Consider the following 26,304-nt stretch of genomic DNA (forward strand, 5'->3'; position numbering starts at 1 on the left):
AAAAAAAAAAAAAAAAAAAAAGCTGGACACAGTGGCACACGCTATACCCGGCTAAATGATCCAAGGGCAGAGCAGGGGCACAAGGCCTCCAAAAATTACCTTCTGCAGAACCCTTTCCTAGGAAGCTGCAAGAGAACGTGCTTTAACAAAGGGAGGAAACCTGGAAAGACATCCTGAAGCGGGCGGGTTCCCGCATGGGAGGAAGGTAGGCGGGGCATGGGAGGAAGGTGGGCGGGGCTTCCACGAAGATGGACCACAGGGTGACCAGGTGGGCTAGAGCCCCATAAAGCTCTCAGGTTTCATGAACTGTGACCTCTTTCAACGTTAAAATGAGAACTCAAAGTGGTGCCGCCACCCTGCCTTGCCCAGCCCATGAACATGCATGCTCGCTCTCACCCGTGTGCACACGCACACTCGTGCTGACACGTGCTCACACACACACTAATGCTCACTCTCGCCCATGTGCTCCCAGTCGTGCTCACTCTCACCCATGTGCTCACACAATCATGCTCACACGTGCTCACATGGACACTCATGCTCTCGCTCACTCTTCACCCATGTGCTCAATCATGCTCACATGGACACGTGCTCACACTCGCTCATGTGCTCACACATGCTCACACGTGCTCACTCGTGTTCTCACCCATGTGCTCACACTCGTGCTCACATACACGGACACGTGCTCACTCTCGCCCATGTGTTCACACACACGGTCATGCCCACACGTTCTCACACACGGACACTCGTGCTCACTCTCGCTCATGCTCACACACACGGACACTCGTGCTCACACATACGAACACTTGTGCTCACTCTTGCCCATGCACTCACACACAGGCAGTTGTACTCACATTCCCTCAAGGATACTCCTCTCGCTCGTCCTCACACACTCATGCTCACTCGTGCTCACACCCACATGTGCTCACACACGGACAGTTGCGCTCACTCTCGCCCATGTGCTCGCACACATGCACACTCATGCTCACACGTGCTCGCACACACGTACACTCATGCTCACTCTCACCCATGTGCTCACACACGGACACTCGTGCTCAGACACTTGCGCTCACTCGCCCATGCGCTCACATACGTGCACATGACCTCCCAAATATGCATACTCGTGTCCCTCTCACACTCACCAGAGCACCCGCAGCACGGAGCCGGGCTGGCCCAGGCCCTGGCAGAGTTCCTGCACGCCCGCATCCCCCAGCCTGTTGTTGCTTATTTGCAGCTCCAGGAGAAACTTATTCTGGGTCAGCACCGAGCTGAAGTGGGAGCAGCAGGCGGCTGTGAAGCTGCAGGACTTGACCCTGTGGACACAGACAGGACTGAGGCCTGGCAGGGACCAGGCTGGCCCACAGCTGCAACTGACCCTTCTCCTGAAGGCCCCACATGGACCTGAGCAAAAACATCTGAGAGCCTCCCAAGGTGTGGGCACCTGCACCTGGTCCTCAGCCCCAGCACTGTTACTATCAAACCACAGGCTGCTCCCTGGCCCATGCATTCTGAACGTCAGATCTCAGCCCAGCACCTCCCCTGGTCTCCTTGGTCACCCTGGCCCTCTCTTGGGCGACAGGGCCTGCCCCGACAGCCACACTCACCACAGTGACTCCAGCTGGCAGCCGGGCTCCAGCAGAGTCTCACACAGCAGCCGGGCACCCTCGTCCCCCAGCTCGTTGCCGGCCAGGCTGAGCTCCTTCAGGCTCTCCTTGGTCCTGAGGACACGGCACAGATCCCCACAGCCCTTGGCGGTGATGCCACACTCCCAGATCCTGCAGGACATGGACCCCCCCAGACTTTCCTCAGCGCCATCTCATGGCCTGAGGTGAGCCCAGGGGGTGGGGGAGGGCTCTGAGGACAGCCCGCCGCCCCTTACCCTCCAGGAAGGAGGCCTCGGGGAGGTGACTCACCACAGGGTCCTGAGGCTGGAGCTGGGGTGGAGCAGCCCTGGGCACAGCTCTGCAAGGCCCACATCACCCAGCTTGTTGCTGCCCAGGGCCAGCTCCCGCAGCGAGGCCTTGGAGGCCACGATGCTGCACAGGTCCCGGCAGTTGTCTGACGTGATACCACAGCTCTCCAGCCTGGGGACGCAGGTCACGCATGAAGCAGCATGGGACCCCCCAGCCCACACCCCACACCTCCCCAAGGCCCAGGGCCTACTTGAGTGCCTCCAGCTGGCAGGGGGAGTCCTTCAGGCCCTGACACAGCACACGGACGCCGGCCTCATTGATGTCGTTGTTGCTAACCGTGAGCTCCTTGAAGTCCGGCTTGGCCCTGAGCACGGAGGCCAGGGGCTCGCAGCTGGCAGCCGAGAGGTTGCAATACTCAAGCCTGGGGGATAGCTGAACTTAGCACCACACAGGAATGTGCACCAGCCAAGGGTGTGATGCGAGGGAGTGCAGGGGGGTGCTAGTGTCTCATCTACCCCTCAGCCTTCTCCTGCCTAGGCATCAGGTGGCAGTGCTGAGGGCCCCCCAGACTCATCCAGAGGCCCAGGCCTCTGTGGACACTGGCATTCCTTCCGGAAACCCCTCACCCCCTCCCCGACCTCGGACCTCGGGGCCCAACCAGGCCCAGGAGAAAGAAACCAGCCTCTGGAGGGCAGGGCCGCCTGCACGTGCCAGGCTGTGGTCAACTCACAGTGGCCGGGCCCCCCACACACACTGAGGTGGTGAGTGGAGCCTGACTCACGGCCAGGTCTGTTCCCACTGTCAGGTCCTGGGGCAGCTGTGCCTTGCAAAGGGCAACTGGAGGGGGAGGGCAGGCGATGACAGATCCCCCCAGTCCCAGCATCACGGAGAGGGGAGAGCACCACAAGGACCCTGGGACCCGAGTCCCCTCCTCATGGCTCCTAGTGGGCGATGTGCCGTACAGGGGGCTGGCCAGGGGACAGGCAGTGGAGAGCACAGGTCCCAGGGCAGGGGACAAACTCACTGCAGCTTTTCGAGGCGGCACTGGGGGTCCAGGAGTCCCTCGCAGAGCAGCTGCAGGCCTGCATCCCCCAAGAGGTTGTCACTGAGGTGCAGCTCCTGCAGGGTGGGCAGGGAGCGTAGCGTGCTGGACAGGACCCCGCAGCCGGCCCCCGTCAGGCAGCAGTTCTGGAGGCTGGAGCACACCTGGCTGTCAGCAGGGCTCCCCTGAGCCAAACTGCCACGCCCTTCGCCTGCCAGAGTCCGGAGCCCGGAGCAGCGCTCTGCAGGCGGTAGGTCTATATGCCTGCTCCTTCCCTGGACAGGGCTCTGGGGTCTCCAGGCCGAGTGAAGGAGGGCACACGTGTGGCTCGGCTCAGGGAAACCTGTCTGCAGACACACCCTTCAGCAGGGGTCCTGTGGTGATGCTGGAAGGCCAGGGATGGTGGGTGGGGCCAGACCTTGGGCGCAGGGGCTGGGACAAGGCAGGAGGGGCCCTGTCCCCCTGTTGTGAGGCCACCAGGCCTGTGTGCCTCTGGCTCATGTTGGAAATGCCCGCTGCCACCGTCTGCCCACCCACAGCTGCCCACGAGCCCCTGGCAGCTTTGTCCCCTGTTGCCAGGCTACCAAAACAGGCCGCACCAGGCCAGAGGCAGTGCTAGGCCCCACCTCACCTCAGCTTCTGGATCTTGCAGGAGGGGTTCTGCAGGCCCTGGAGCACGCAGTGCACGCCAGCATCACCCAGCTCATTGCCACGCAGGCTGAGTTCTGTCAGTGCAGGGTTGACTCGGAGTGCCGAGCTGATGTCGCTGCACCGTGCCTCTGTGAGGCCACAGTCGTCCAGCCTACAACCAGACCCCAGGGTCATGCGGGCCACGCTCAGGCTCCACCACTACCCCACGCGCAGATTACAACCCATCAGTGGGCCCAGAAGACAGCAAGGCAAGTCACACAGGACATTGCAAAAAGGAAACAAAAAAGAGGAGGAACTGTTCTGTGAAAGTTTTAAGATGCTTGCACGCACGCAGACATGTGCCTGAGGCCTAACGTGCTCTTCACCTCCAACCCTGAGGCACTACGCACAAAAGCTCCTGGTCTGTCTCTAGGGAAAAAAATCAAACCTGTCTGAGGTAACACCTACAGGAACTGCCTGGAACAGGACGCAGCAGGTAGTTCAGACACAGGAGCAAATAAACAGTGACACCAGCTTCTAACATGACAAATAAACATACTCAAGTCCTTCCTGATTAAATGAATAACTGAATAAATACAGCTAGGAAAAAAACCAAGTCTTGCTCACAAAAGAATGACAATTGATCAATGGTGGAGGAAAGAAAGAAATTACAAAATTCAGGCCGGGCACGGTGGCTCACACCTGTAATCCCAGCACTTTGGGAGGCCGAGGTGGGCATCACCTGAGGTCAGGAGTTCAAGACCAGCCTGGCCAACATGGTGAAATCCGTCTCTACTAAAAATACAAAAAGCTGGGCATGGTGACAGGTGCCTGTAAACCCAGCTACTCAAGAGGCTGAGGCAGGAGGATTGCTTGAGCCCAGGAGGTCGAGGCTTCATGAGCCATGATGGAGCCATGATGGAGCCACTCCAGCCTGGGCGACAGAGCAAGGCCCTGTCTCTAAAAACAAAAAGAATTTAAAGTATCTCTCGAAGCCACTGATTGGTCACAGGAGGAAAGGCAGTGGTGTCACAGTGAAGAGGATTCTTGCCAAAAATGCAGGACTTCAACCATGAGAAACCGTCAGACAAGCCCCAAGAGAGGACGTCCTACAGGAGCACGGCCAGACCCTCAGACCACCAGAGCCCAGAGAGATGAGGGGACAGTCACAGACGTGAAGAGGGCTAAGGAGACAGAGGACTGAGGGCCACGCAATCCTGGACCAGTCAGGAAGAAGAAAAGCGCAGGGCGGAAAAGCAGACTCTGCCTGGAGGTGCTGGGCCAGAGCTAGCGTCCGCAGGTACACAGGACCACCTCACCAGGGAGCCCCATACAGTCCTCACAACCCTCCGCAAACCTGACGCTACTTCAAATAATCAGCTAGAAAGAGACAAGATGAGACCCACCCAGGCACTCATGTCCAGCTTGTGAAGCCGCTGGGGTTGTGAGGACCTCGAGGGCCAAGGACTCCCAGCCCCTAGCTTGGCAGGGACAGGCAGCGCCCCACGGAGGCTCACGGAGGGGACCCAAGCTATGTCCTGCCCTCGTGTCTCCAAGGGAGGGAAACACGCAGAGACACCAGAGCCAGAGACCCACTGGCCAGTGCCGGCCCACACTGCATGAGCCTGGAATGGGTTTTACATTTCTAAATGGTCGACAAGAAGCACAAGAATCACAAGAATCACATTTCATGCACGTGGAAGCTGCATGGAATTACACTTCACGTCCATAAACAAGGCATTCCAGAACAGTGTGCCCTTCAGAGGAAGCCGCCGCCCGCAAGCCGCCCCTGCCAGCACCCAGGGCCACCCCGAGGGCAAGTGTACCTGACCACTTGGCACTGCTGGAGCAGGGGGAGGAGCTCGGCCCACCTAGCATCGCTCAGCTGCTCACACTGGATGTCCAGGCTCATGGTGGAGGTGAAGAGTGGCTGGGTGGGAGGCAGAAGGAAGAGAACGTCTTGGCCAAATCCCGTCACAGTTTCACAGGCTGGAGATTCTGCAAACGAGAAAAGTCCAAACAGGACCCACAGGGCTGATGTTTCAGGAGGAGCCGCAGCCTCTCCCTGAGCAAACACTTCCTCTTCAGCACCTTCCCCACCTTTGTCTCTGGAGCAGACGTCGGGAGTGGGGCGGGGGGCAGGGACCAGCACCCACCCCCAGAAAGGCCACCATGGGCAGCAGAGCTTGGGAACATAGACGCCAGCTTCCATGGCCCCCTTCTGGGGCTGGGGACTCTGCACCAGGCCAGGGCACATCCCCTGTCCCATGGCACACCAGCCCAGAGGCCAGACTGCCAGGCAAGTTGGGAGGGTCAGCCTGGGATGGGCACGGCTGCCACATCCTGAAACCTCCCCAGGCACAGGCCCTGAATATGGAAGGAGGTTCCTGAAGCCCTGCGAGCACAGCTCAGGTACCTGCCAGGGGCCTGGAGAAGGGAAGTGGTCAGGCAGAGACAGCCACCCCAAACCTCAGTAGGTGGATACATTCCCTGAGCACCTGCCAAGCACTGGCCTGGGGACTACAGCAGGGCAGGAATCTGGAGAGGAGGCTCGATGGCCAGGAGGGCTCCCTGGAAGCCGCAGCTCTGATGCCACACTGAGGGGAAGGGCGGGCAGGGGTGGGGAGAGGGCTCTCATCCAAAAGCCCCAGGAAGCTGGCAGGATCCACTCCAGGAAATGACGCAACCCCAGCTGCCCTTCAGAAAGACAGCCAACGGGACCACTCAGGAGGTTCCTGGTGCCCTGACACCCCCAGCTGCCTGAGTCTGTGTGCCAGGCACTCCTCTTCCCAGGGCTGGTTCAGAGGCGGCTGGTCCACTCTGGATGAGTGGAGGGAAGAGGCCCCTGGTACCAACCAGGAGGAAAGAGGCAAGGATGGGCTCGGATCTACACGCCTGGGCGCCAGGCCTGCAAGGACAGTGGCAAAGGGCGGTGACACCCTATGGCCCCACGTGGAGGGACTGAGTCCACCCGACCCGAAGCACATAAGCAAAACCAACCAGGGTGTGGTCACCCAAACTCTGACTCCAGAATCTAGTCATTGGGAGGTACTGTGGGTGGGGGGGGGGGGGGAAGGAGAGCCTCAGGCGGCTGCCCAGGCTGAAATCCAGCCTGACACTCCTGTGTCCTCTGTAGCCAGATGAAAGGTGGCCCCAGGGTGTCCTCCTCCTGGGAAAGCTTGGTGGGAGCTCAGGGAGGCCAGTGCTCCTGTGACCATCTGGAACTAGGGCTGCGGGAGTGGCCCCGTCCCCACCCCTCAGGCTTGGCCAGACCCTGCTGTATCCCAGGAAGGCCCTTCTGAACCTCTGTGGGTCACAGTTCCCACTGAGAATCCCATAAAAATGTGGGTGTAAGCGCCCTTCTCTGTGACTGGAGGAGGCCCTGGCTCCCTACACAGCCAGGGCTAAAGCACATTCAGGAACCCGCCACCACCAGCCGGCAGCCTACTTTGGTCCAGGCAGGGGTCTGAACAGCGGCCCTAACGGTCCCTTATCCGGCGACCAGACCTTCTCAACCTTACAGGGGGAGGTCTCCGCAGCGCCCAAGGCCTGAGCCCCCAGCCCGGGCAGCCACATGGAGGGGCCGTTTGGAGGCCAATTCAGGTCCTTCGGTTCCGACGTGATGGGGACGTGGACACGGCGACCTCCGAGGGGTGCAGGGCCACCCTCTAGGGAGACACGGGCCACGCTCAGGCAACGTGCAAAGGTTCCCAGTCCCTGGGACCCCTGCCCGCGTCGAGTCCTTCGAACCTGCTAGTTCTGGACACCCTGCTGCATACTAAAGGGCTGGGAGGGAACCTCAGAAAAACACGGAGGGGGTCTTCCCTGCCTCTCTCTGCCCCCGCCCGCGCCCGCTCAGCCCGGGACGCTCACCCGCCGCCGCCGCAGACCCAAGGCCCGAGCCGCTTCGCGCTCCTACTGCCCAGGCGGGGGCAGGCGGGGCGGGCGGAGCCTCCAGCCCAGCCCAGCCCAGCCCCCGGGCCTCGTTCCAGTTACTACCCCAGCTTCCCCACTCCCCCCTCGGTCGGGGGTGAAGCCTGACATCCGCATCCCGTTTCCCACTGTCTGGCCCCAACCAGCCTTTCCACTTAATCTCCCGGAACCGGCGCCTGCACCCGCCTTCCCCCAGACCATCCCTCCAGCTCTGGCAGCCCCTGCCTCCTCCCACAAACAGGCCGGATTCCAAGAATTCCCCAAACACTAAAATAAAGCAAACCTGAGACACCCCTTTTTGCTACCAGACTGGAGAAGATGGAACAGATTGAGGATGAGTTGTTGTGGCTGACGCGAAATGGGCGAGGCTGTGAGGAGAGGTTTTGGAGAGCCGCTGGGCCCTCCTGAAAACTTTGGACACACCCTCCGTTTCCATCAGTCAAGAGTTCTTCATGCCTGAGCTCGGGAAACATGTTCAAAAATACTTTGTTTGGTCCCGCCTTTCTGGACCAAACCAATGTATATCTTAAATGTATTTCATTGATGCCTCATGTCTCTCTAAAACGTATAAAACCAAGCTGCCCCAACCACCTTGGGCACATGTTCCCTGGTCTCCACCAGCCGCGGTCACTCATATTTGGTTCCGAATAAATCCCTTCAAATATTTTACATTTTAACTATTACTATCGACAGTATATTTTTAAAAATAAGAATGGCCCTGAAAGATGTCAACATCCTAATCTTCAAACCTGTGGTATTACCTTACGTGGCAAAAGGGACTTTGCAAATATTAGGAATATTGAGATGTGAAGGCTATCCTGGGGTATCTGGGCGGCCGGCATATTATCATGAGGGTTCTCATGCAGAGACAGCAGGTTTTGAAGATGGAAGAAGATGGCCTCTAGAAGTCGGAAAAGCAGATTCTCCTTGGGAACCTCCAGAAGCAACTACCCTTGCCAACACCTTGATTTTAACCTCCTAAAACTCACTTTGGGCTTCTGAGCTCCAGGCCTATGAACAACCTATCTGTGGCAAATTCGTTATAGCAGGGATGAGAAAATAGCTCACTGCAGCCTCCTCCTCCAGGGCTCCAGCGATCCTCCTGCCTCAGCATCCCAAGTAGCTGGGACTACAAGAGTTCAATACCGCAACTGGCTAATTTTTTCTATTTTTTGTAGAGACGCAGGTCTCACTATGTTGGCCAGGCTGGTCGCAAACTCCTGGGCTCAAGAGATCTGCCCGCCTCGGCCTCCCTAAGTGCTGGGATTACAGGCGTGCCAGCGCATCCAGCCAAATGTAACTTTTTTTTTTTTTGAGACGGAGTTTCGCTCTTGTCACCCAGGCTGGAGTGCAGTGGCATGATCTCCGCTCACTGCAACCTCCGCCTCCTGAGTTCAAGTGATTCTCCTATCTCAACCTCCCAAGTAGCTGGGATTACAGGCGCCTGCCACCACGCCCGGCTAATTTTGTATTTTTAGTAGAGACGGGGTTTCACCATGTTGGCCAGGCCGTTCTTGGACTCCTGACCTCAGGTGATCCGCCCGCCTCGGACTCCCAAAATCCTGGGATTACAAGCGTGAGCCACTACGCCCGGCCCCAGTGTAACTTTTTTTCTTTTTTTTTGAGGCGGAGTCTCGCTCTGTCGCCCGGGCTGGAGTGCAGTGACCGGATCTCAGCTCACTGCAAGCTCTGCCTCCCGGGTTCACGCCATTCTCCTGCCTCAGCCTCCCGAGTAGCTGGGACTACAGGCGCCCGCCACCTGGCCCGGCTAGTTTCTGTATTTTTAGTAGAAACGAGGTTTCACCGTGTTAGCCAGGATGGTCTCGATCTCCTGACCTCGTGATCCGCCCGTCTCGGCCTCCCAAAGTGCTGGGATTACAGGCTTGAGCCACCGCGCCCGGCCCCCAATGTAACTCTTAATGGCAACATGGTGTGCAGTCTCCCGCTTGTATTCAGTTTACTAAACCAATCGCTAAGACGACACTTGAGACTGTTTTCAGATCTTTAGGCTTTCCACCCTCCTAGAAGGGGGCCTGCCTGGTTCTAAGGCCGTTCTGAAACACTACCAAACTGTCCTCGGAAAACAGCGCAGAAGTCCTCTGGTTTCCCCCGAGGCGCGTGGGCACCTTGGCTGGAACCTCGCCCAATAACACGATGTGCCTGGGGCCCCTTCATCATTTCCGCCAACCCTGGGGACAGCCCTGAAGCCGGCCCCTAAGAGCCTTTCCAGTTCTGTTGCTCTCCTCCCCGCAGCCCCAGGCCGTAGCTTCGCGGCCCGGCGTCCGGTCTCCCGGTGGTCCCAGAGCGAGGCTCCGCAATGGAGGGCGGAGGACCCTCCCTCCCCGACCTCGCACGACCGAGACCGCCCACCTTTCCCCCAACGCCCGGCGGTGGGAGCCGTTCGAGTCTTCTCCGCCAGGGCGGTCCTTCCCGGGAGGCCGGTTCTTTGGGGGAATAAGGTCAAGGGTTACGTGATTTGGGGAAGAAAGCTCGGCTGGACCAAGATTGCTTGCGTAGCTCTCTGGAATCTAAGGAACTATGGGGCATGACGGCCACGCGAGGACGACCCAAGTAGGCGCAGCACCGCCCCCTACCCCGCACAGGGACTTCCGGCGCGCCCCAAGAGGGAGCTCGCGGCGCGATGACGTCTTCAGGGAGCGCCACGTCCGCCGGGGGGCGCATCTGCCCAGCGCAACCTCGGCCTCGCCTTGCCGGCCCCCGACCCCTGCCCCCGCCCGACCCCGCCCCGCCGCGGGGAGCGCGCCCATCGCCCGCGCAGCAGGGCCTCAGTAGCGCCAGGGCGCGCGCCTTCCGAAAGCCCGACCCAAGGCCGGCCGTGGGCGAGGCCTGGCTTACAGGCTGACACACCCGCCTGGAGCTACTGACCTCGGGACGACTGGCCGGACGGTTACGGGCCTGGAGACCAGAGGCCCGGACGGCCGACTCCTTCTCGAGCCAGCAGAACGGGTCGAACGTGTCCACAGCTCCAGCCCGCCAGAGTCAGCGCGCGGAAGTGTTGGAAAAGTCCGGCTGGTGGGCGCGCGTCAGGTGGGGGGGGGGGGCCGGGACTACTGGGCGGGCTCGGCGCTCAGGGGCGGGGGCCTGATGGGCGCAGTCCTTGATGCGGCGGGGCCTAGGGGGGGGCAAGGCTAGTCGGGGCGGGCTCGGCGAAGTACAGTCTTGGCGCAGGGGCGGGGCCTTTGGTGGGGCGAGGCTCGATGCGGGGGCGAGAGGGGTCTCGTGTGCGTCTCCCTGGTAGGCGGGGCTTGGTGCTGGGGGCGGGGCCTGGCGGGCGCGTGCTGTGGCCTATCACTGGCAGACACGTCTCAGCGATTCCTCAGAATCCTCGAAGGAGGCGGCCGGGGTCCAGCGCTGCAGCGCCGTGGAGGCGGAGTCGCAGGCGCGGGTCGGGCCTTGCTGGGGCATGGAGCGCGGCCCCCGGAGAAAGCGGCCGCCTCGGGACAGGAGGGACCCGGGAGAAGCCCCCCTGGGGCGGCTCCGCCTGTCGGGGTCGCGCCTCTAAGCCACCTTAGTAGAGAGGCTCCTTTGCGCCGAGATCGCGACCCTCGAGGGAGTCACGGCCCGGTGAACCACGCTGCCCGTCCCGGCCATTGGCTGCGCCTTTCTTTCGTGGGACCCCACCCCGCAAGGCCTGCAGAGCTGCGGCCTCTTCCCGAGTGTTCTCATCGCGGACCGAGCTGCCCCCGCGTCCATTCTACGGCCGACACCCGAGCGCCGCCCGGAGCTGAGGGGCGCAGGCCGAGTTCCAGACTAGCCTGGGAAACGCAAAGCGACCCCACCTCTACAAAAGTGGGTTTACTTTAAGTTTTTGACTAGTCCCCAGTTCACAAAATTGACATTTTGGCAGATGAAGATTGCAAGGAAACTGACGGTACATCAGATTTGTTCTTTAGCAATTTGCTAAACCTCTTCTCTGACTGCCTTTATTATGTATTTATTTTCAAGACAAGGTCTTGCTCCGCTGCTTAGGCTGCACTGCAGTGGCGCGATCCCAGCTCACTGCAGCCTCCACCTCTCGGACTCCAGCGATCATCCCGCCTGAGCCTCCCAAGTAGCTGGGACCACAGGCACCACCACGCCTGGCTAATTGTTTTATTTTATGTAGAGAATAGGTCTCCTTGTGTTGCCCAGGCTGGTCTTGAATTGGGCTCAAGTCATTCTCCTGCTTCAGCCTCCCATACCGCTGGAATTACTGGCATGAGCCACTGTACCCGGCCTGATCATCTTTAAAGAAGGTGGTTGTGGCCGGGCGTGGTGGCTCACATCTGTAATCCCAACTCTTTGGGAGGCTGAGGAGGGTGCATCACCTGAGGTCAGGAGTTCAAGAGGTGCCTGCCACTATGCCCGGCTAATTTTTTGTATTTTTAGTAGAGACAGGGTTTCACCATGTTAGCCAGGATGGTCTCGATCTCCTGACCTTGTGATTCACTCGCCTCTGCCTCCCAAAGTGCTAGGATTATAGGCGTGAGCCACCGCGCCCGGACTTCATTTTTATTTTTGAACTTACTTGGCTCACCTAGTTATGTCTTTATCTTATTTTTTAACTTACCCAGTTCACCCAGTGTGGAATTGGGAGTATACGGAAGTACTCCCGCCCCCAGTTTTATATACCGCCCCAGAGCTGACCACTCCTGCTCGCTTCTGCTGGGTCCTGGCCGACTCGAGTGTGCCTTTCCTCCTGATCCTGCCCCACACAGGGCTGAGGAATGCTACCCTTTCCTTCTTCACCTGCCCCTCCCTCACACATCCAGCCCCACCAGGCTACACGTTAGCTTAAAGAGGGAGCTTTCACATTCCCCATGAAAGGAAATCCAGGGACAGGCTGAGGCAGGAGACCCCCAGTGTTCATGAGATGCCATTCTAGAGAAAGCACCGTGGTGCTGAAGGCCTCAGTCAGACCCCGGTGAGAGATGCCCCAGGGTGACTTTGGGTGGAGAGTCCTGTGCCTGTTCTACTTCTATAAAAATATCCAGGCCAGGCGCGGTGGCTCACGCCTGTAATCCCAGCATACTGGGAGGCCGAGGCAGGCGGATCATTTAAGGTCAGGAGTTCAAGACCAGCCTGGCCAACATGGTGAAACTCCATCTCTACTAAAAATACAAAAAAATGACTGGGCGCTGTGGCTCACACCTGTAATCCCCGCACATTGGGAGGCTGAGGCAGGTAGATCATTTGCGGTCGGGAGTTCGAGACCAGCCTGACCAACATGAAGAAACCCCATCTCTACTAATAATAATACAAAAATTAGCTGGGTGTGGTGGCACTTACTTGTAATCCCTGCTACTCAGGAGACTGAGGCACGAGAATCGCTTGAACCCAGGAGGTGGAGGTTCTGGTGAGTCAAGATCGCGCCATTGCACTCCAGCCTGGGCAGCAAAGAGCAAAACTCCGTCTCAAAAAGTAGTAATAATAATACAAAAAAGGCCGGGCGCGGTGGCTCAAGCCTGTAATCCCAGCACTTTGGGAGGTCGAGACGGGCGGATCACAAGGTCAGGAGATCAAGACCATCCTGGCGAACACAGTGAAACCCCGTCTCTACTAAAAAAAAAAAAATACAAAAAACTAGCCGGGCGAGGTGGCGGGCGCCTGTAGTCCCAGCTACTTGGGAGGCTGAGGCAGGAGAATGGCGGGAACCCAGGAGGCGGAGCTTGCAGTGAGCTGAGATCCGGCCACTGCACTCCAGCCTGGGCGACAGAGCAAGACTCCGCCTCAAAAAAAATAATAATAATAATAATACAAAAAAATGAGCCGGGCATGGTGACCTGCACCTGTAATCTCAGCTACTCAGGAGGCTGAGGCAGGAGAATCACTTGAACCCAGAAGGTGGAGGCTTCAGTGAGCCGAGACTGCACCACTGCACTCCAGCCTGGATGACAGAATGAGACCGTGTCTCTAAATAAATAAATAAATAATACGTTTGTCTAAAAATGCCTTTTTAATTATGAGATATGTACAGAAAGCACACGTAGTGTAAGTGTAGCACACACTGGACTTTCACAAGCGACGTGTGAAATGGGAAAACATTGGCCGGGCATGGTGGTTCATGCCTGTAATCCCAGCACTTTGGGGGGCCGAGGCAGGCGGATCACGAGGTCGGGAGATCGAGACCATCCTGGCTAACACGGTAAAACCCCATCTCTATTAAAATACAAAAATTAGTTGGGCGTGGTGGCACACACGTGTAATCCCAGCTACTAGGGAGGCTGAGGCAGGAGAATGGCATGAACCCAGAAGGCGGAGCTTGCAGTGAGCTGAGATCATGCCACTGCACTCCAGCCTGGGCGACAAAGTGAGACTCCATCTCAAAAAAAAGAAAAAAAAGGCTGGGCGCGGTGGCTCACGCCTGTAATCCCAGCACTTTGGGAGGCCGAGGCGGGCAGATCACGAGGTCAGGAGATCAAGACCATCCTGGCTAACACGGTGAAACCCCGTCTCTACTAAAAATACAAAAAAGTGGAAAAAAAAAAAAAAACAACAACAAAAAAGAAAAGCAAAAAAACAAAAAACAAAAAAAAATACAAAAAAGTAGCCAGGCGTGGTGGCAGGCACCTGTAGTCCCAGCTGCCCAGGAGGCTGAGGCAGGAGAATGGCGCGAACCCAGGAGGCGGAGCTTGCAGTGAGCCGAGATTGCGCCACTGCACTCCAGCCTGGGGGACAGAGTGAGACTCCGCCTCAAAAAAAAAGAAATGGGAAAACATTGAGGATGAAGTAGCAAATATTTGAGAATTCAACTTGATTGGTGGCTATTACAGGTTCATATCTGAGTGGTTACGTAGTGGGTAGTTTTTCTTTAACTTACACTGGCAATGAATGACCAGCTGAATTTTGGTGACCGGATTGCTCATAAGGTTTGGAATGTAGGGTACCTCTGATTCATGGGCTAAGTTCTGCCCCTTAGCAGAAGGAGCTCATGACAGAGCAGGCTGAGGGGAAATCTTTGCCCCATAAGGGCTCCTCACTGCAAGTGAGAAGGTCTTGGCTTAAGCCACCAATTTCAATCAGACAGAAAGCAGACCAGTAAGCAGGACGGTGTATGCCTCAAGAGATCCGTGCTGATGTGGGGGCCTCAGATACACGACGCCTCTCAGGGCCCAGGCATGACCCTCTCCTTCCCTCCTGCATGGAGATGCTGTGAGAGTTAGACACTCCTACAGGGCCCTGTCAAAAACACTGAGGTAACCTCTGGGAACCCGAAGATATTCAGAACACCAGCCAGTTCCCCCCACACACATACACAAGGTGCTGGAGGGAACCGCTGTGCAGCGGCAGAAAGTGGGAGGTCTAAACTCAGGTTAGGAGGTGACTTTTTGTTTTGAGATGGAGTCTTACTCTGTCACCCAGTCAGGAGTGCAGTGGCGCCATCTCTGCTCACTGAAACCTGCGCCTCCCGGGCTCAAGCGATTCTCCCGCCTCAGCCTCCCGAGTAGCTGAGACTACAGGTGCATGCCACCACACCCAGCTAATTTTTGTATTTTTAGTGGAGGCAGGGTTTCACCATGTTGGTCAGGCTGGTCTCAATCTCTTGACCTCATGATCTGCCCGCCCTGGCCTCCCAAAGTGCTGGGATTATAGGCGTGAGCCACCAAGCCCAGCCTTTTTGTTTGTTTTTGCTTTTGAGACGGGGTCTCACTCTGTCACCCAGGCTGGAGTGCAGTGGTGCAATCTCGGCTCGCTGCAAGCTCTGCCTCCCTGGTTCACGCCATTCTCCCTTCTTAGCCTCCCAAGGCTACAGGTGCCCACCTATAGGCCTGGCTAATTTTGTTTTTGTATTTTTAGTAGAGACGGGGTTTCACCATGTTAGCCAGGATGGTCTTGATCTCCTGACCTCGTGATCGACCTGCCTTGGCCTCCCAAAGTGCTGGGATTACAGGTATACAGGTGTGAGCCACTGCGCCCGGCCTTTTTTTTTTTAGACGAAGTCTCACTCTGTCACCCAAGCTGGAGTGCAGTGGCACAATCTCAGCTCACTGCAACCTCTGCATCCCAGTTCAAGCAATTCTTCTGCCTCAGCCTTCTGAGTAGCTGAGATTACAGGTGCCCACTACCACACTTGGCTACTTTTGTGTATTTTTAGTAGAGATGGGGTTTCACCATGTTGGCCAGGCTGGTCTCAAACTCCTGACCTCAAGTGATCTGCCTGCCTCGGCCTCCCACAGTGCTGGGATGACACTGAGCCACCGCGCCCAGCCAGGAGGTAACTTGATCTGTATGTTTGCATTTACATGGTTCGAGGAAACACCACCCTAGGTAGATAGAATAGCGTGTACAAAGGCTCGGAACTTTAAAATCACCACTCTTCTAGCCTCTATATTCCTCATACTAACTTTGCCTATTTTGAACTTTATATAAATGGAATTATATTGCATGTTCTCTTTTGTATCTGATTTCCTTTTCTCAATACTGTGTGAGTGGTATCTATGCCATTTAAAGTAATGGTCAATTCACTCAGTGCTACGTGGCCTTCTAGTTGATGGAGGCCAGGCAAGACCCACAGTGAGACTGAGCCTCTGGGGGGTTCCTGGCTTTGCCCAGGAAACAATTCAAGGGCAAGCTGGAAGTGAAAGAAGACAGGCCAGGCGTGGTGGGAGTTACTACCCCTTCCCTAGAAACTTGCCTGAGCCGCCCCTTAATCTGCATGAAATTAAAAGTGGGTATAAATGTGGCTGCAGAACTGCCCTGAGCTGCTGCTCTCAGCACAGTCTGCCTATGGGCCTGCAGGGGCTGTCAGGGAGCTGTAACCCTGCCGCTTCAAGCTGTTTTGTTTTTCTTTTGAGACAGTCTCGCTCTGCCCTTCCAGTTTGAATATCACGCAGGCTGGATATGGAGTGCAGTGCTGCAATCTCAGCTCACTGCAACCTTCGCCTCCCGGGTTTGAGCAATTCTGCCTCAGCCACCCGAGTAGCTGGAACTACAGGCACACGCCACCATGCCCAGCTAATTTTTGTATTGGTAGTAGAGACAGGGTTTCACCATGTTGGTGAGGCTGGTCTCGAACTCCTGGCCTCAAGTGATCTGCCCACCGCCCACCTCGGTGTCCCAAGGTGCTGGGATTACAGATGTGAGCCACTGCACCCTGGAAAAGTGCTTTCTTGAGATGGAATCTGCTCCTGGTGAAGATGCTCTAAACACTGCTGAGATAACAAAGGATTTATAATATTCCATAAACTTCGCCGGTACAGCAGCGATAGGGTTCGAGAGGGTTTTCCACTTGTGAAAGAAGGTCTGCTGTGGACAAAATACTTGCAAACAGCATCACGTGCTACAGAGAAATCTTTTGTGAGAGGAACAGGCTCAATATGGCCAGCTTTATTGTTGTCTTAGTTTAAGAAATTGCCGGCCGGCCGTGGTGGAGAATCACTTAAACCCAGGAGGCGGAGGTTGCAGTGAGCTGAGATCGCACCATTGAACTCCAGCCTGGGCATAAGGGCAAAACTCCATCTCCAAAAAAAAAGGAGAAAGAAATTGCCACAGCCACCCCAGCCTTCAGCCACCACCACCCTGATCAGTCAACAGCCACGAACGAGACCTTTCACCAGCAAAGAGATCCCAACTTCCTCAAGCCTCAGATGATTGTTGGCACTTTTTATCAGTATCTTAGTTTTTATTTATTTGATTTATTTATTTGATTGTATTTATTTATTTTATTTTGAGACGGAGTGCACTTGCTCTGTCACCCAGGGCTGTGAGTGCAGTGGCGGATCTCAGTCATGGCATATCTCCGGCCTCCCGGCTCAGCATTTCTCCTGCCCTCAGCCTCCGGTAGCTGGGATACAGGCGCTGCCACCTCGCCTGGCTGCTAGGTTTTTTGTGTATTTTTGTAGAGACGGCGGGGTTTCACCTGTTAGCCAGATGGTCTTGATTCTCCTGACCTTCGTGATCCGCCCGTCTCGGCCTCCAAAGTGTGGATTTACAAGGGCTGAGCCACCGCCCCCGGCCAGTGTTTATTTTTTTAATTTTATTTATTTATTTTGAGAAGAGGTCTCACTCTCTTGCCCGGCCTGGAGTGCAGTGGCGCCATCTCGGCTCACTGCAGCCTCCACCTCCCAGGTTCAAGCGATTCTCCTATCTCAGCCTCCCAAGTAGCTGGGGCTACAAGCACGTACCACTACACCCGGCTGATTTTTTTTGCATTTTTAGTAGAGACAGGGTTTCACCATGTTGGCCAGGCTGGTCTCGAACTCCTGGCCTTAGGTGATCCATCCACCTTGGCCTCCCAAAGTGCTGGGATTACAGGTGTAAGCCACCGCCCCCAGCCATTTTATTTTATTTTTGAGATGAGGTCTTCCTTTGTTGCCCAGTCTAGAGTGCAGTAACATGATCTCGGCTCACGGCAACCTCTGCCTCCCAGGGTGAAGCAGTCCTCCCACCTCTGCCTCCCTAGTAGCTGGGACCACAGGTGCGCACCCCCACACCCCGCTAATTTTTTGTATTTTTGGTAGAGACAAGGTTTCACCATGTTGCCCAGGCTGGTCTCCTGAGCTCATGCAGTCTGCCCACTTGACCTCCCAAAGCACTGGGATTACAGGTGTGAGCCACTGTGCCCAGCCTATTATCATTATTATTATTATATTATTATTATTATTGGTGTTGAGGGAGGGTAGGGTGGTGGGAACCTAGTTGGGCAGGGGAGTGAGGAGTGGTCAGTAAAGTATTTTAAATTGAGGCATGTGCCTTGTTTTGTAAACATAATGTTTGCACACCTGACTGCACTGTGGTATAAACATAGCTTTTATATGCAGTGGAAAACCGAAAAATCCCTCTGATTGGCTTTATTGCGACATTTGCGTTATTGCAGTGTCTAGAACTGAACGGTGATATCTCCGATCCGCCTGTGCTAACTTCCAGCACTACAGAGTTTGATGCAGCTAGATGGTTTTCTCCCCGGCTGGTTGCTGCTTCTCACCCACGGAGGAGGTGGAGCCCTCGGGACCGGGCAGAACACAGGGCTGCCTCGTCACCACTGCCTGGCTTAACCTGAAATTGGGTCATTTGACAGAAAGACTTGAAAGGGCCACCAGTAAATTCTTTTTTCTTTTCATTGATTTTCCTCTTCTTTTCCTCCTCCTGAAGTTGGGGTCATGTCCTAAGAAGCCCCACAGGGCCTGACCTGTGGGTGCACACGTGGAGAGGGTCGGGTCTGTGGGCTGAGGAGGACATCGGTAGGGGACTTTGAGCAGTGCTGCTCCGGGGACACGAATTACGGGATGGGAGGCTCTCCCGTATCTGCCGAGAGCACAGCACCCCATGACTCCTGGGAGCTTGTCGTAGATGCTGAGATGAGTCCTTCCTCAGACAGGATATTTGCTAATGCCTCCGCCAGCCAGGGCTTGTCTTCTCAGAGCTTTTCAAAATGCACACACCCTCCATTCCCATGAAGTCCAGTGGATCAGGTTTTCCTTTGTGCATCATGCTTTTAGTGTTAACCTAAGAATCATTTCCCTAACCTAAGTCACACTGATATCCTCCTTTTCATTCTTACACACATTTTACAGTTGTAGGCCTTACATTTTGGCTTATAACAAGTTCTGAGGCTGGGCACAGTGGCTCACACCTGTAATCCTGGCACTTTGGGAGGCCGAGGCGGGTGGATCACCTGAGGTCAGGAGTTTGACACAAGCCTGACCAACATGGTGAAACGCCGTCTCTACTAAAAATACAGAAAGTAGCCAGGCGTGGTGGCGGGAGCCTGTAATCCCAGCTACTCAGGAGGCTGAGGCAGGAGAATCACTTGAACCTGGGAGATGGAGGTTGCAGTGAGCCAAGATCGTGCCACTGCACTCCAACCTGGGCGACAAAGTGAGACTCCATCTCAAAAAAATTAATAGTAACTTTTGAATGGATTTTTGTTTGTACTGTCATGTATAGATTGACGCTTCCGTTCATATGTGTAGCCCCATCATTCTAGTACCATTTGTTGCTAAGATTCTCCTTTCTCTGCTGAATTTGCTTACGCTTATTTCAAAATCAGTTGAGCATATATGTGAGGGTCTACTCTGGATCTTCTGTTCTGTTCCACTGACCACCAATGCCACACTGTCTGGATTTCTGAACCTTTATGACACATCTTGGGCCAGGTGCAAAGGTTCATGCCTGTAATCCCAGCACTTTGGGAGGCCGAGGCGGATGGATCACTTGAGGCCAAGAGTTCAAAGACCAGCCTGGCCAACATGATGAAACCCATCTCTACCAAAACTACAAAAACTAGTCGGGCATGGTGGTACACGCCTGTAATCCCAGCTACTTGGGAGGCTGAGGTATAAGAATCACTTGATTCCCAGAGGCAGAGGTTGCAGTGAGCCGAGATCGCACCACTGCACTCCAGCCTGAGTGACAGAACGAGACTCCATCTCAAAAAAAAAAAAAAAAAACCCACATCTTGAAGTCAGGCATAGAACGCCCTCTCACTTGACTATTCTTTTCCAGAGCTGTTCTGATGATTGTGGGTCCACTGCATTGCCACACACTGAAACACAGGCCCGTGAGCACACATACATGTACAATACAAATATAAGTAACTGCACACCATGACCCAGTGAAATTTATCCCAGGAATGCAAGACTGGTTCAACATGAAATATGAGCCAATGGAATTCACCATATAAACAGATTAAAAGACAAAAACACGGCCGGACATGCTGGCTCACGTCTGTGATCCCAGCACTTTGGGAGTCTGAAGCAGGAGGATTCTCAGGGTCAAGGCCAGCCTGAGCAACATGGTGAGACCTGGTCTCTAAATAAAATAAGACAAAGATACATCATCATTTCAGCAGACTTTTTTACATAATTTTCTTTTTTTTTTTTTTTTGAAACGGAGTCTCGCTCTGCCGCCCAGGCTGGAGTGCAGTGGCCGGATCTCAGCTCACTGCAAGCTCCGCCTCCCGGGTTCACGCTATTCTCCTGCCTCAGCCTCCGGAGTAGCTGGGACTACAGGCGCCCGCCATCTCGCCCGGCTAATTTTTTGTATTTTTTAGTAGAGACGGGGTTTCACTGTGTTAGCCAGGATGGTCTCGATCTCCTGACCTCGTGATCCTCCCGTCTCGGCCTCCCAAAGTGCTGGGATTCCAGGCGTGAGTCACCGCGCCCGGCCGCCTGTTCGCTTTATTACTTGGGGACTGTAATCTATTCCCATAACCCGGGGGGGGAGGCACGCACGAGCCGACACTGGCAGGTGGGGCGGGAAACGCAGCCAGCGCGGAACCGGACGCCCAGGAGCCGGCCCCGGGCTGCCCGCGGCGGGGCCGCCGGACAGTACTCGCGGCGCCCCCTCCTGGACGCGGCCGGCGGCGCGCGAGGAAGGAGCCGCCCCGAACGCGCGATTGAGGCCGGGACTCGGGCGCCCTCTGCCGGCCGCTTCCGCCGGCCGCTGGTGGGGGGGGGGGGGGACCTCCCTGTCACGTGACCTGGAACCCCCCTCCCCCGCCCCAAGCCGAGGGGACCTGCGGCCCGAAGACGCCGCGCGCTAACGAGGGCGCGGGAGGCGCTGCACCCGGGAGGCTTCTCCGAAAGCCGCGCGGGCCGCTCCCGTGTGTGCCGCGCGGTGTGCAAACCGGTCCTTCCGCCAAAACCCTGCAGTCTGGCTTTTCTCAGGTAAGAACGACCCAAAAGCTAGACGACATTTTCAGAACATACAAGTACAAATGAGAAGAGGGAAGATCACCCGCAGTTCACCCCTCGGCCGCACGCATTCCTTAGATCTCGGTGTTTCTTCATAAAGGGCCATGGGCTGATACACATATGAGCTTTATTATTGGATTTCTTTTCTTTTTTTTTTTTTTTTTGAGAGGGAATCTCGCTCTGTCGCCCAGGCTGGACTGCAGTGGTGCGATCTCAGCTCACTGCAGCCTTCGCCTCCCGGGTTCAAGCGATTCTCCTGCCTCAGCCTCCCGAGTAGCTGGGATTACACGCGCCACCACGCCCGGCTAATTTTTTTGTGTTTTTAGTAGAGACGGGGTTTCATCATGTTGGCCAGGCTGGTCTCGAACTCCTGGCATCAAATGGATCCGCCCACCTCGACCTCCCAAAGTCCTGGGATTACAGGCATGAGCCACCCTGCCCGGCCTAGTATTGAATATTTCAAACATACAAACAGATTTTTTCAAAATAATGAGCCCCAGGCCTGACCTTTCCCCCTAAACACATGCCCGGAGCCCCCCGAGTCGCCCTCTCTCTTCCATCCAGGGTCTCCCGGAGGCCTCCGCCGCCTGAGTTGGGTCTCCGTCCTTCCCGTCCCTGAGGCCGTCCTCACCCCTGCACCTTCCCAGATGGCGAGGGCCTCTCCTGGGCCTCTGAACGATTTGGAAACGCACCCGCCTGCCAGTTGCGGGTTCCATTCAACAGAATTGAGGTGGGAATTGTCCATATTGAGACGGCGTTGGTTATTCATCTTAGCTGCTGTTGACTGCTCCGCTGCCTGAACACCGGCATTTACTCACCAGTGCTCCCGTTCTGTCTGACTTTATGCAAACACTGCCACCACCAGCGCACTCCAGACCTGTGTATGCCCGGGCACGGGCCAGACGCCCTGCCAGGCCCAATCGCCCCCCAGCAGTGGCTCTCAGAATTTACACTCCCACCCCAGAGCACAGGCTCCCTCCCTGCTCCAGACCTTCACCAGCCACTGGTTCGACTGCCTCAGGCCTCCCTGTCCCCACCCCTGTCATTTCACAAAGTACTAGTCAGGCATACTTCCGCTTAGTCTTGCCTGTTCCTACCCTTTGCTTTATTGTGTGTGTGTTTTGAGACAGGGTGTCGCCCAGGCATCTGGAATGCAGTGTCGTGATCGCAGGTCACTGCAACCTCCACCACCTGGGCTCAAGCAAGCCTCCTGCCTCAGCCTCCTGAGAAGCTGAGACAACAAGCACACACCACTATGCCCAGCTAATTTTTGTATTTTTGGCAGAGACGGAGTTTCGCCATGTTGTCCAGGCTGGTCTTGAACTCCTAGCTCAAGCAATCGGCCCACCTCAGCCTCTCAAAGTGCTAGGATTACAGGTGTGAGCCCCTGCACCCAACCAGGAGATATTTTGTTTTTTTTGTTTTTTTTTTTTTTTTTGAGACAGAGTCTCGCTCTGTCGCCCAGGCTGGGGTGCAGTGGCCAGATCTCAGCTCACTGCAAGCTCCGCCTCCCAGGTTTATGCCATTCTCCTGCCTCAGCCTCCCGAGTAGCTGGGACTACAGGCGTCGCCACCTCGCCCGGCTAGTTTTTTGTATTTTTTAGTAGAGACAGGGTTTCACCGTGTTAGCCAGGATGGGCCAGGATATATTTTCAAAAACACAATTACAGCTTAGTGCAGTGGCTTGAGCCTGTAATCCCAGCACTTTGGGAGGCCAAGGCCGGCAGATCACGAGGTCAGCATATCGAGACCATCCTGGCTAACACGATGAAACCCCCTGTCTCTTCTAAAAATACAAAAAATTAGCTGGGCGTGGTGGCATGCGCCTGTAGTCCCAGCTACTCAGGAGGCTGAGGCAAGAGAATTGCTTGAACCCGGGAGGCAGAGGTTGTAGTGAGCCGAGAGCACGCCACTGCCCTCCAGCCTGGGTGATAGAGTGAGACTCCGTCTCAAAAAGAAAACACAATTAAAATCAGCTGCCAAAAACAGCTCACATAACCTAAATGAAGGCAGAAAAGGGGACATAGGTACGGGAAACAAATAGCGTGAATGGAAAAATAAAAAAATCTAAATCCAAATATATCAATAATTACATTAAATGCAAATAGTCTAAGCATATTAATCAATGCTTTTTCTTTTTTGAGACAGTGTCTTGTTCTGTCAGGCAGGCTGCAGTGCAGTGGTGCGATCACGGCTCACTGCAGCCTCAACCTCCTGTGTTCAGGTGATTCTCACTTTATCCTCCAGAGTAGCTGACACTACAGGCACACACCACAATGGCTGGCTAATTTCTGTATTTTTTGTAGAGACGGAGTTTCACCATGTTGCCCAGGCTGGTCTCAACTCCTGAGCTCAAGCAATCCGCCCACCTCGGCCTCCCAAAATGCTGCGATTACAGGAGTGAGCCCCCTCGCCTGGCCTTTTTTTGTTTTGTTTTGTTAGGTAAATTCTGACATTTTCTGTATACATTTTCTTTTCTTTTCTTTTCTTTTTTGAGACAGGGTTTCACCCTTGTCGCAAAGCACAAAGGCTGGAGTGCAGTGGCACTATCGTCGGCTCAGTGCAACCTCCACTTCTCGGGTTCAAGCAATCCTCCTGCGTCAGCCTCCCAAGTAGCTGGGATTACAGGCATGCACCACCATGCCTGGCTAATTTTTGTATTTTTAGTAGAGATGGAGCTTCACCACGTTGACCAGGCCAGTCTCGAACTCCCGACCTCAAGGTGATTCGCTCGCTTTGGCCTCCCAAAGTGCTGGGATTACAGGCATGAGCCACCGCGCCCAGCAATATATAGTTTTAAAAAGCAATCTGGGCCAGGTGCGGTGGCTCACGCCTGTAATCCCAGCACTTTGAGAGGCCGAGGCAGGCGGATCACAAGGTCAGGAGATCGAGACCATGGCGAAACCCCGTCTCTACTAAAATACAAAAAATTAGCCGGGCGCGGTGGCGGGCGCCTGTAGTCCCAGCTACTCAGGAGGCTGAGGCAGGAGAATGGCGTGAACCCGGGAGGCAGAGCTTGCAGTGAGCCGAGATCGCACCACTGCACTCCAGCCTGGGCGACAGAGCGAGACTCTGCCTCAAAAAAATAAATAAATAAATAAAATAAAAAGCAATCTGGGAGCCAGGAGTGGTGACTCATGCCTGTAATCCTAGCACTTTGGGAGGCTGAGGCAGGCAGATCATGAAGTCAGGAGTTTGAGACCAGCCTGCCCAACATGGTGAAACCCCATGTCTACTACAAATACAAAAATTAGCCAAGTGTGGTGGCGTGTACCCATAATCCCAGCTACTCAGGAGGCTGACGCAGAAGAATCACTTGAACCCAGGAGGTGGAGGCTGCAGTGAGCCAAGATCACACCACTGTACTCCAGCCTGGGTGACAGTGAGACTCCATCTAAAAAAGAAAAAAAAGGTGTTGGCAGTGCCCGGCATGGTGGCTCACACCTATAATCCCAGCACTTGGGAGGCCCAGGCGGGCAGATCATGAGATCAGGAGTTCAAGACCAGCCTGGCCAATATGGTGAAACCTTGTCTCTAAAAATACAAAAATTAGCTGGATGTGGTGGCGCGTGCCTGTAGTTCCAGCTACTCGGAGGCTGAGGCAGAAGAAACACTTGAACCCAGGAGGCAGAAGTTGCAGTGAGCTGAGATTGTGCCACTGCACTCCAGCCTGGGCAACAGAACGAGACCCTGTCTCGAAAAAGAATAATAAATAAACAAAATAAAAATAAAACTACGTGATCTGAAGAAAAAAATTTAAGAGACCTAAATAAATGGAGAGACATACCACATTCTTAGATGGAGACATAATATCATACAGGTATCAGTTCTCAGTAATTGATCTATGGATTCATTGCAATTCCAATCAAAGTCCCAACAGGACTTTCTGTAGATATAGACAAACTGATTCTAAATGTACCAACGTGGAAAAATGAAAGGAGACTCACATAACCCAATGTTACGCTGACTCTGGAGTGACAACGTGAAGCCAGCTTGGTGTTGGAGAAGGGGCAGGCACACACCGAGGGAAGGTGACTTGGGTCATGGATTATTGACCAAGGTACACAAGCAATTCAATAAAGGAGGATCTTTTCAACAAGCAGCGTGGGAACAACCGTACATTCTTATGCAGAAAAAATGAATCTTGACCTAAACCTCATAACTTAGACCTATGATCCATTTTGAGACCATCTTGTATAAGTATGAAATATAAAAATTAGTGGGGCCCAGTGGCTCACGCCTGTAATCCCAGCACTTTGGGAGGCCAAGGTGGGTGGATCACAAGGTCAGGAGATCAGGACCATCCTGGCCAACATGGTGAAACCCTATCTCTACTAAAATACAAAAACAAAAATTAACTGGATGTGGTGGTGTGCGCCTGTAGTCCCAGCTACTCAGGAAGCTGAGGTAGGGGAATCGCTTGAACCCGGGAGGTGGAGGTTGCAGTGATCTGAGATCTTGCCACTGCACTCCAGCCTGGCGACAGAGCTGCCACGGGCAAATCACCTGAGGTTGGGAGTTTGAGACCAGCCTGGCCAACATGGCGAAACCCTGTCTCCACTAAAAATATAAAAATCAGCCGGGCTGGGCGCGGTGGCTCATGCCTGTAATCCCAGCACTTTGGGAGGCCAAGGTGGGCGGATCACCTGAGGTTGGGAGTTTAAGACCAGCCTGGCCAACATGGAGAAACCCTGTCTCTACCAAAAATACAAAAGTTAGCTGGGTATGGTGGCGAGCGCCTGTAATCTCAGCTACTTGAGAGAATGAGGTAGGAGAATCAGAGGTTGCAGTGAGCCGAGATCACTCCACTGCACTCCAGCCTGGGAGACAGAGTAAGACTCCATCTCAAAAAGAAAAAAAAAAATTTTATATATATATATATCTATATATACACGTGTGTGTGTATATGTATGTATATGTGTGTATATATGTATGTGTATATGTGTGTATGTGTATATATGTGTGTGTATATAGCTGCATGTACATATGTGTATATATGTATATATGTGTATATAGATGCATGTATGTATATGTGTGTATGTATGTGTGTGTATATATGTGTGTATATATGTGTGTGTATATAGCTGCATGTACATATGTGTATATATGTATATATGTGTATATAGATGCATGTATGTATATGTGTGTATATGTGT

At 54.7% G+C, this 26,304-nt stretch overlaps 1 protein-coding gene across 5 annotated transcripts in view; it reads right to left on the bottom strand.

The window, feature by feature from the left end:
- The window catches only part of RNH1 (ribonuclease/angiogenin inhibitor 1), a 13,108-nt gene extending 2,531 nt beyond the window's left edge, over positions 1-10,577 (bottom strand). The window contains exons 1-9 of one of the 5 annotated variants that reach the window (XM_017894002.1): positions 9,886-10,405; positions 7,799-7,971; positions 5,409-5,580; positions 3,584-3,754; positions 2,935-3,105; positions 2,161-2,331; positions 1,911-2,081; positions 1,602-1,772; positions 1,140-1,310 (exon numbers count right to left, since the gene is read on the bottom strand). In XM_017894002.1, coding sequence (XP_017749491.1) covers positions 1,140-1,310; positions 1,602-1,772; positions 1,911-2,081; positions 2,161-2,331; positions 2,935-3,105; positions 3,584-3,754; positions 5,409-5,494 — 1,112 coding nt within the window. In that variant the 5' untranslated portion in view covers positions 5,495-5,580; positions 7,799-7,971; positions 9,886-10,405. Of the gene's footprint in view, positions 1-1,139; positions 1,311-1,601; positions 1,773-1,910; positions 2,082-2,160; positions 2,332-2,934; positions 3,106-3,583; positions 3,755-5,408; positions 5,581-7,455; positions 7,485-7,798; positions 8,042-9,885 lie in introns of those variants that run through there. The other 4 variants (XM_017894001.1, XM_017894003.1, XM_017893999.1 and 1 more) reach the window with 4 other exon arrangements.
- Positions 10,578-26,304: the final 15,727 nt, after the last annotated feature.

The sequence above is a fragment of the Rhinopithecus bieti genome, unplaced genomic scaffold (assembly GCF_001698545.2).
Source record: "Rhinopithecus bieti isolate Rb0 unplaced genomic scaffold, ASM169854v2 scaffold_25906, whole genome shotgun sequence".
NCBI lineage: Eukaryota > Metazoa > Chordata > Mammalia > Primates > Cercopithecidae > Rhinopithecus > Rhinopithecus bieti.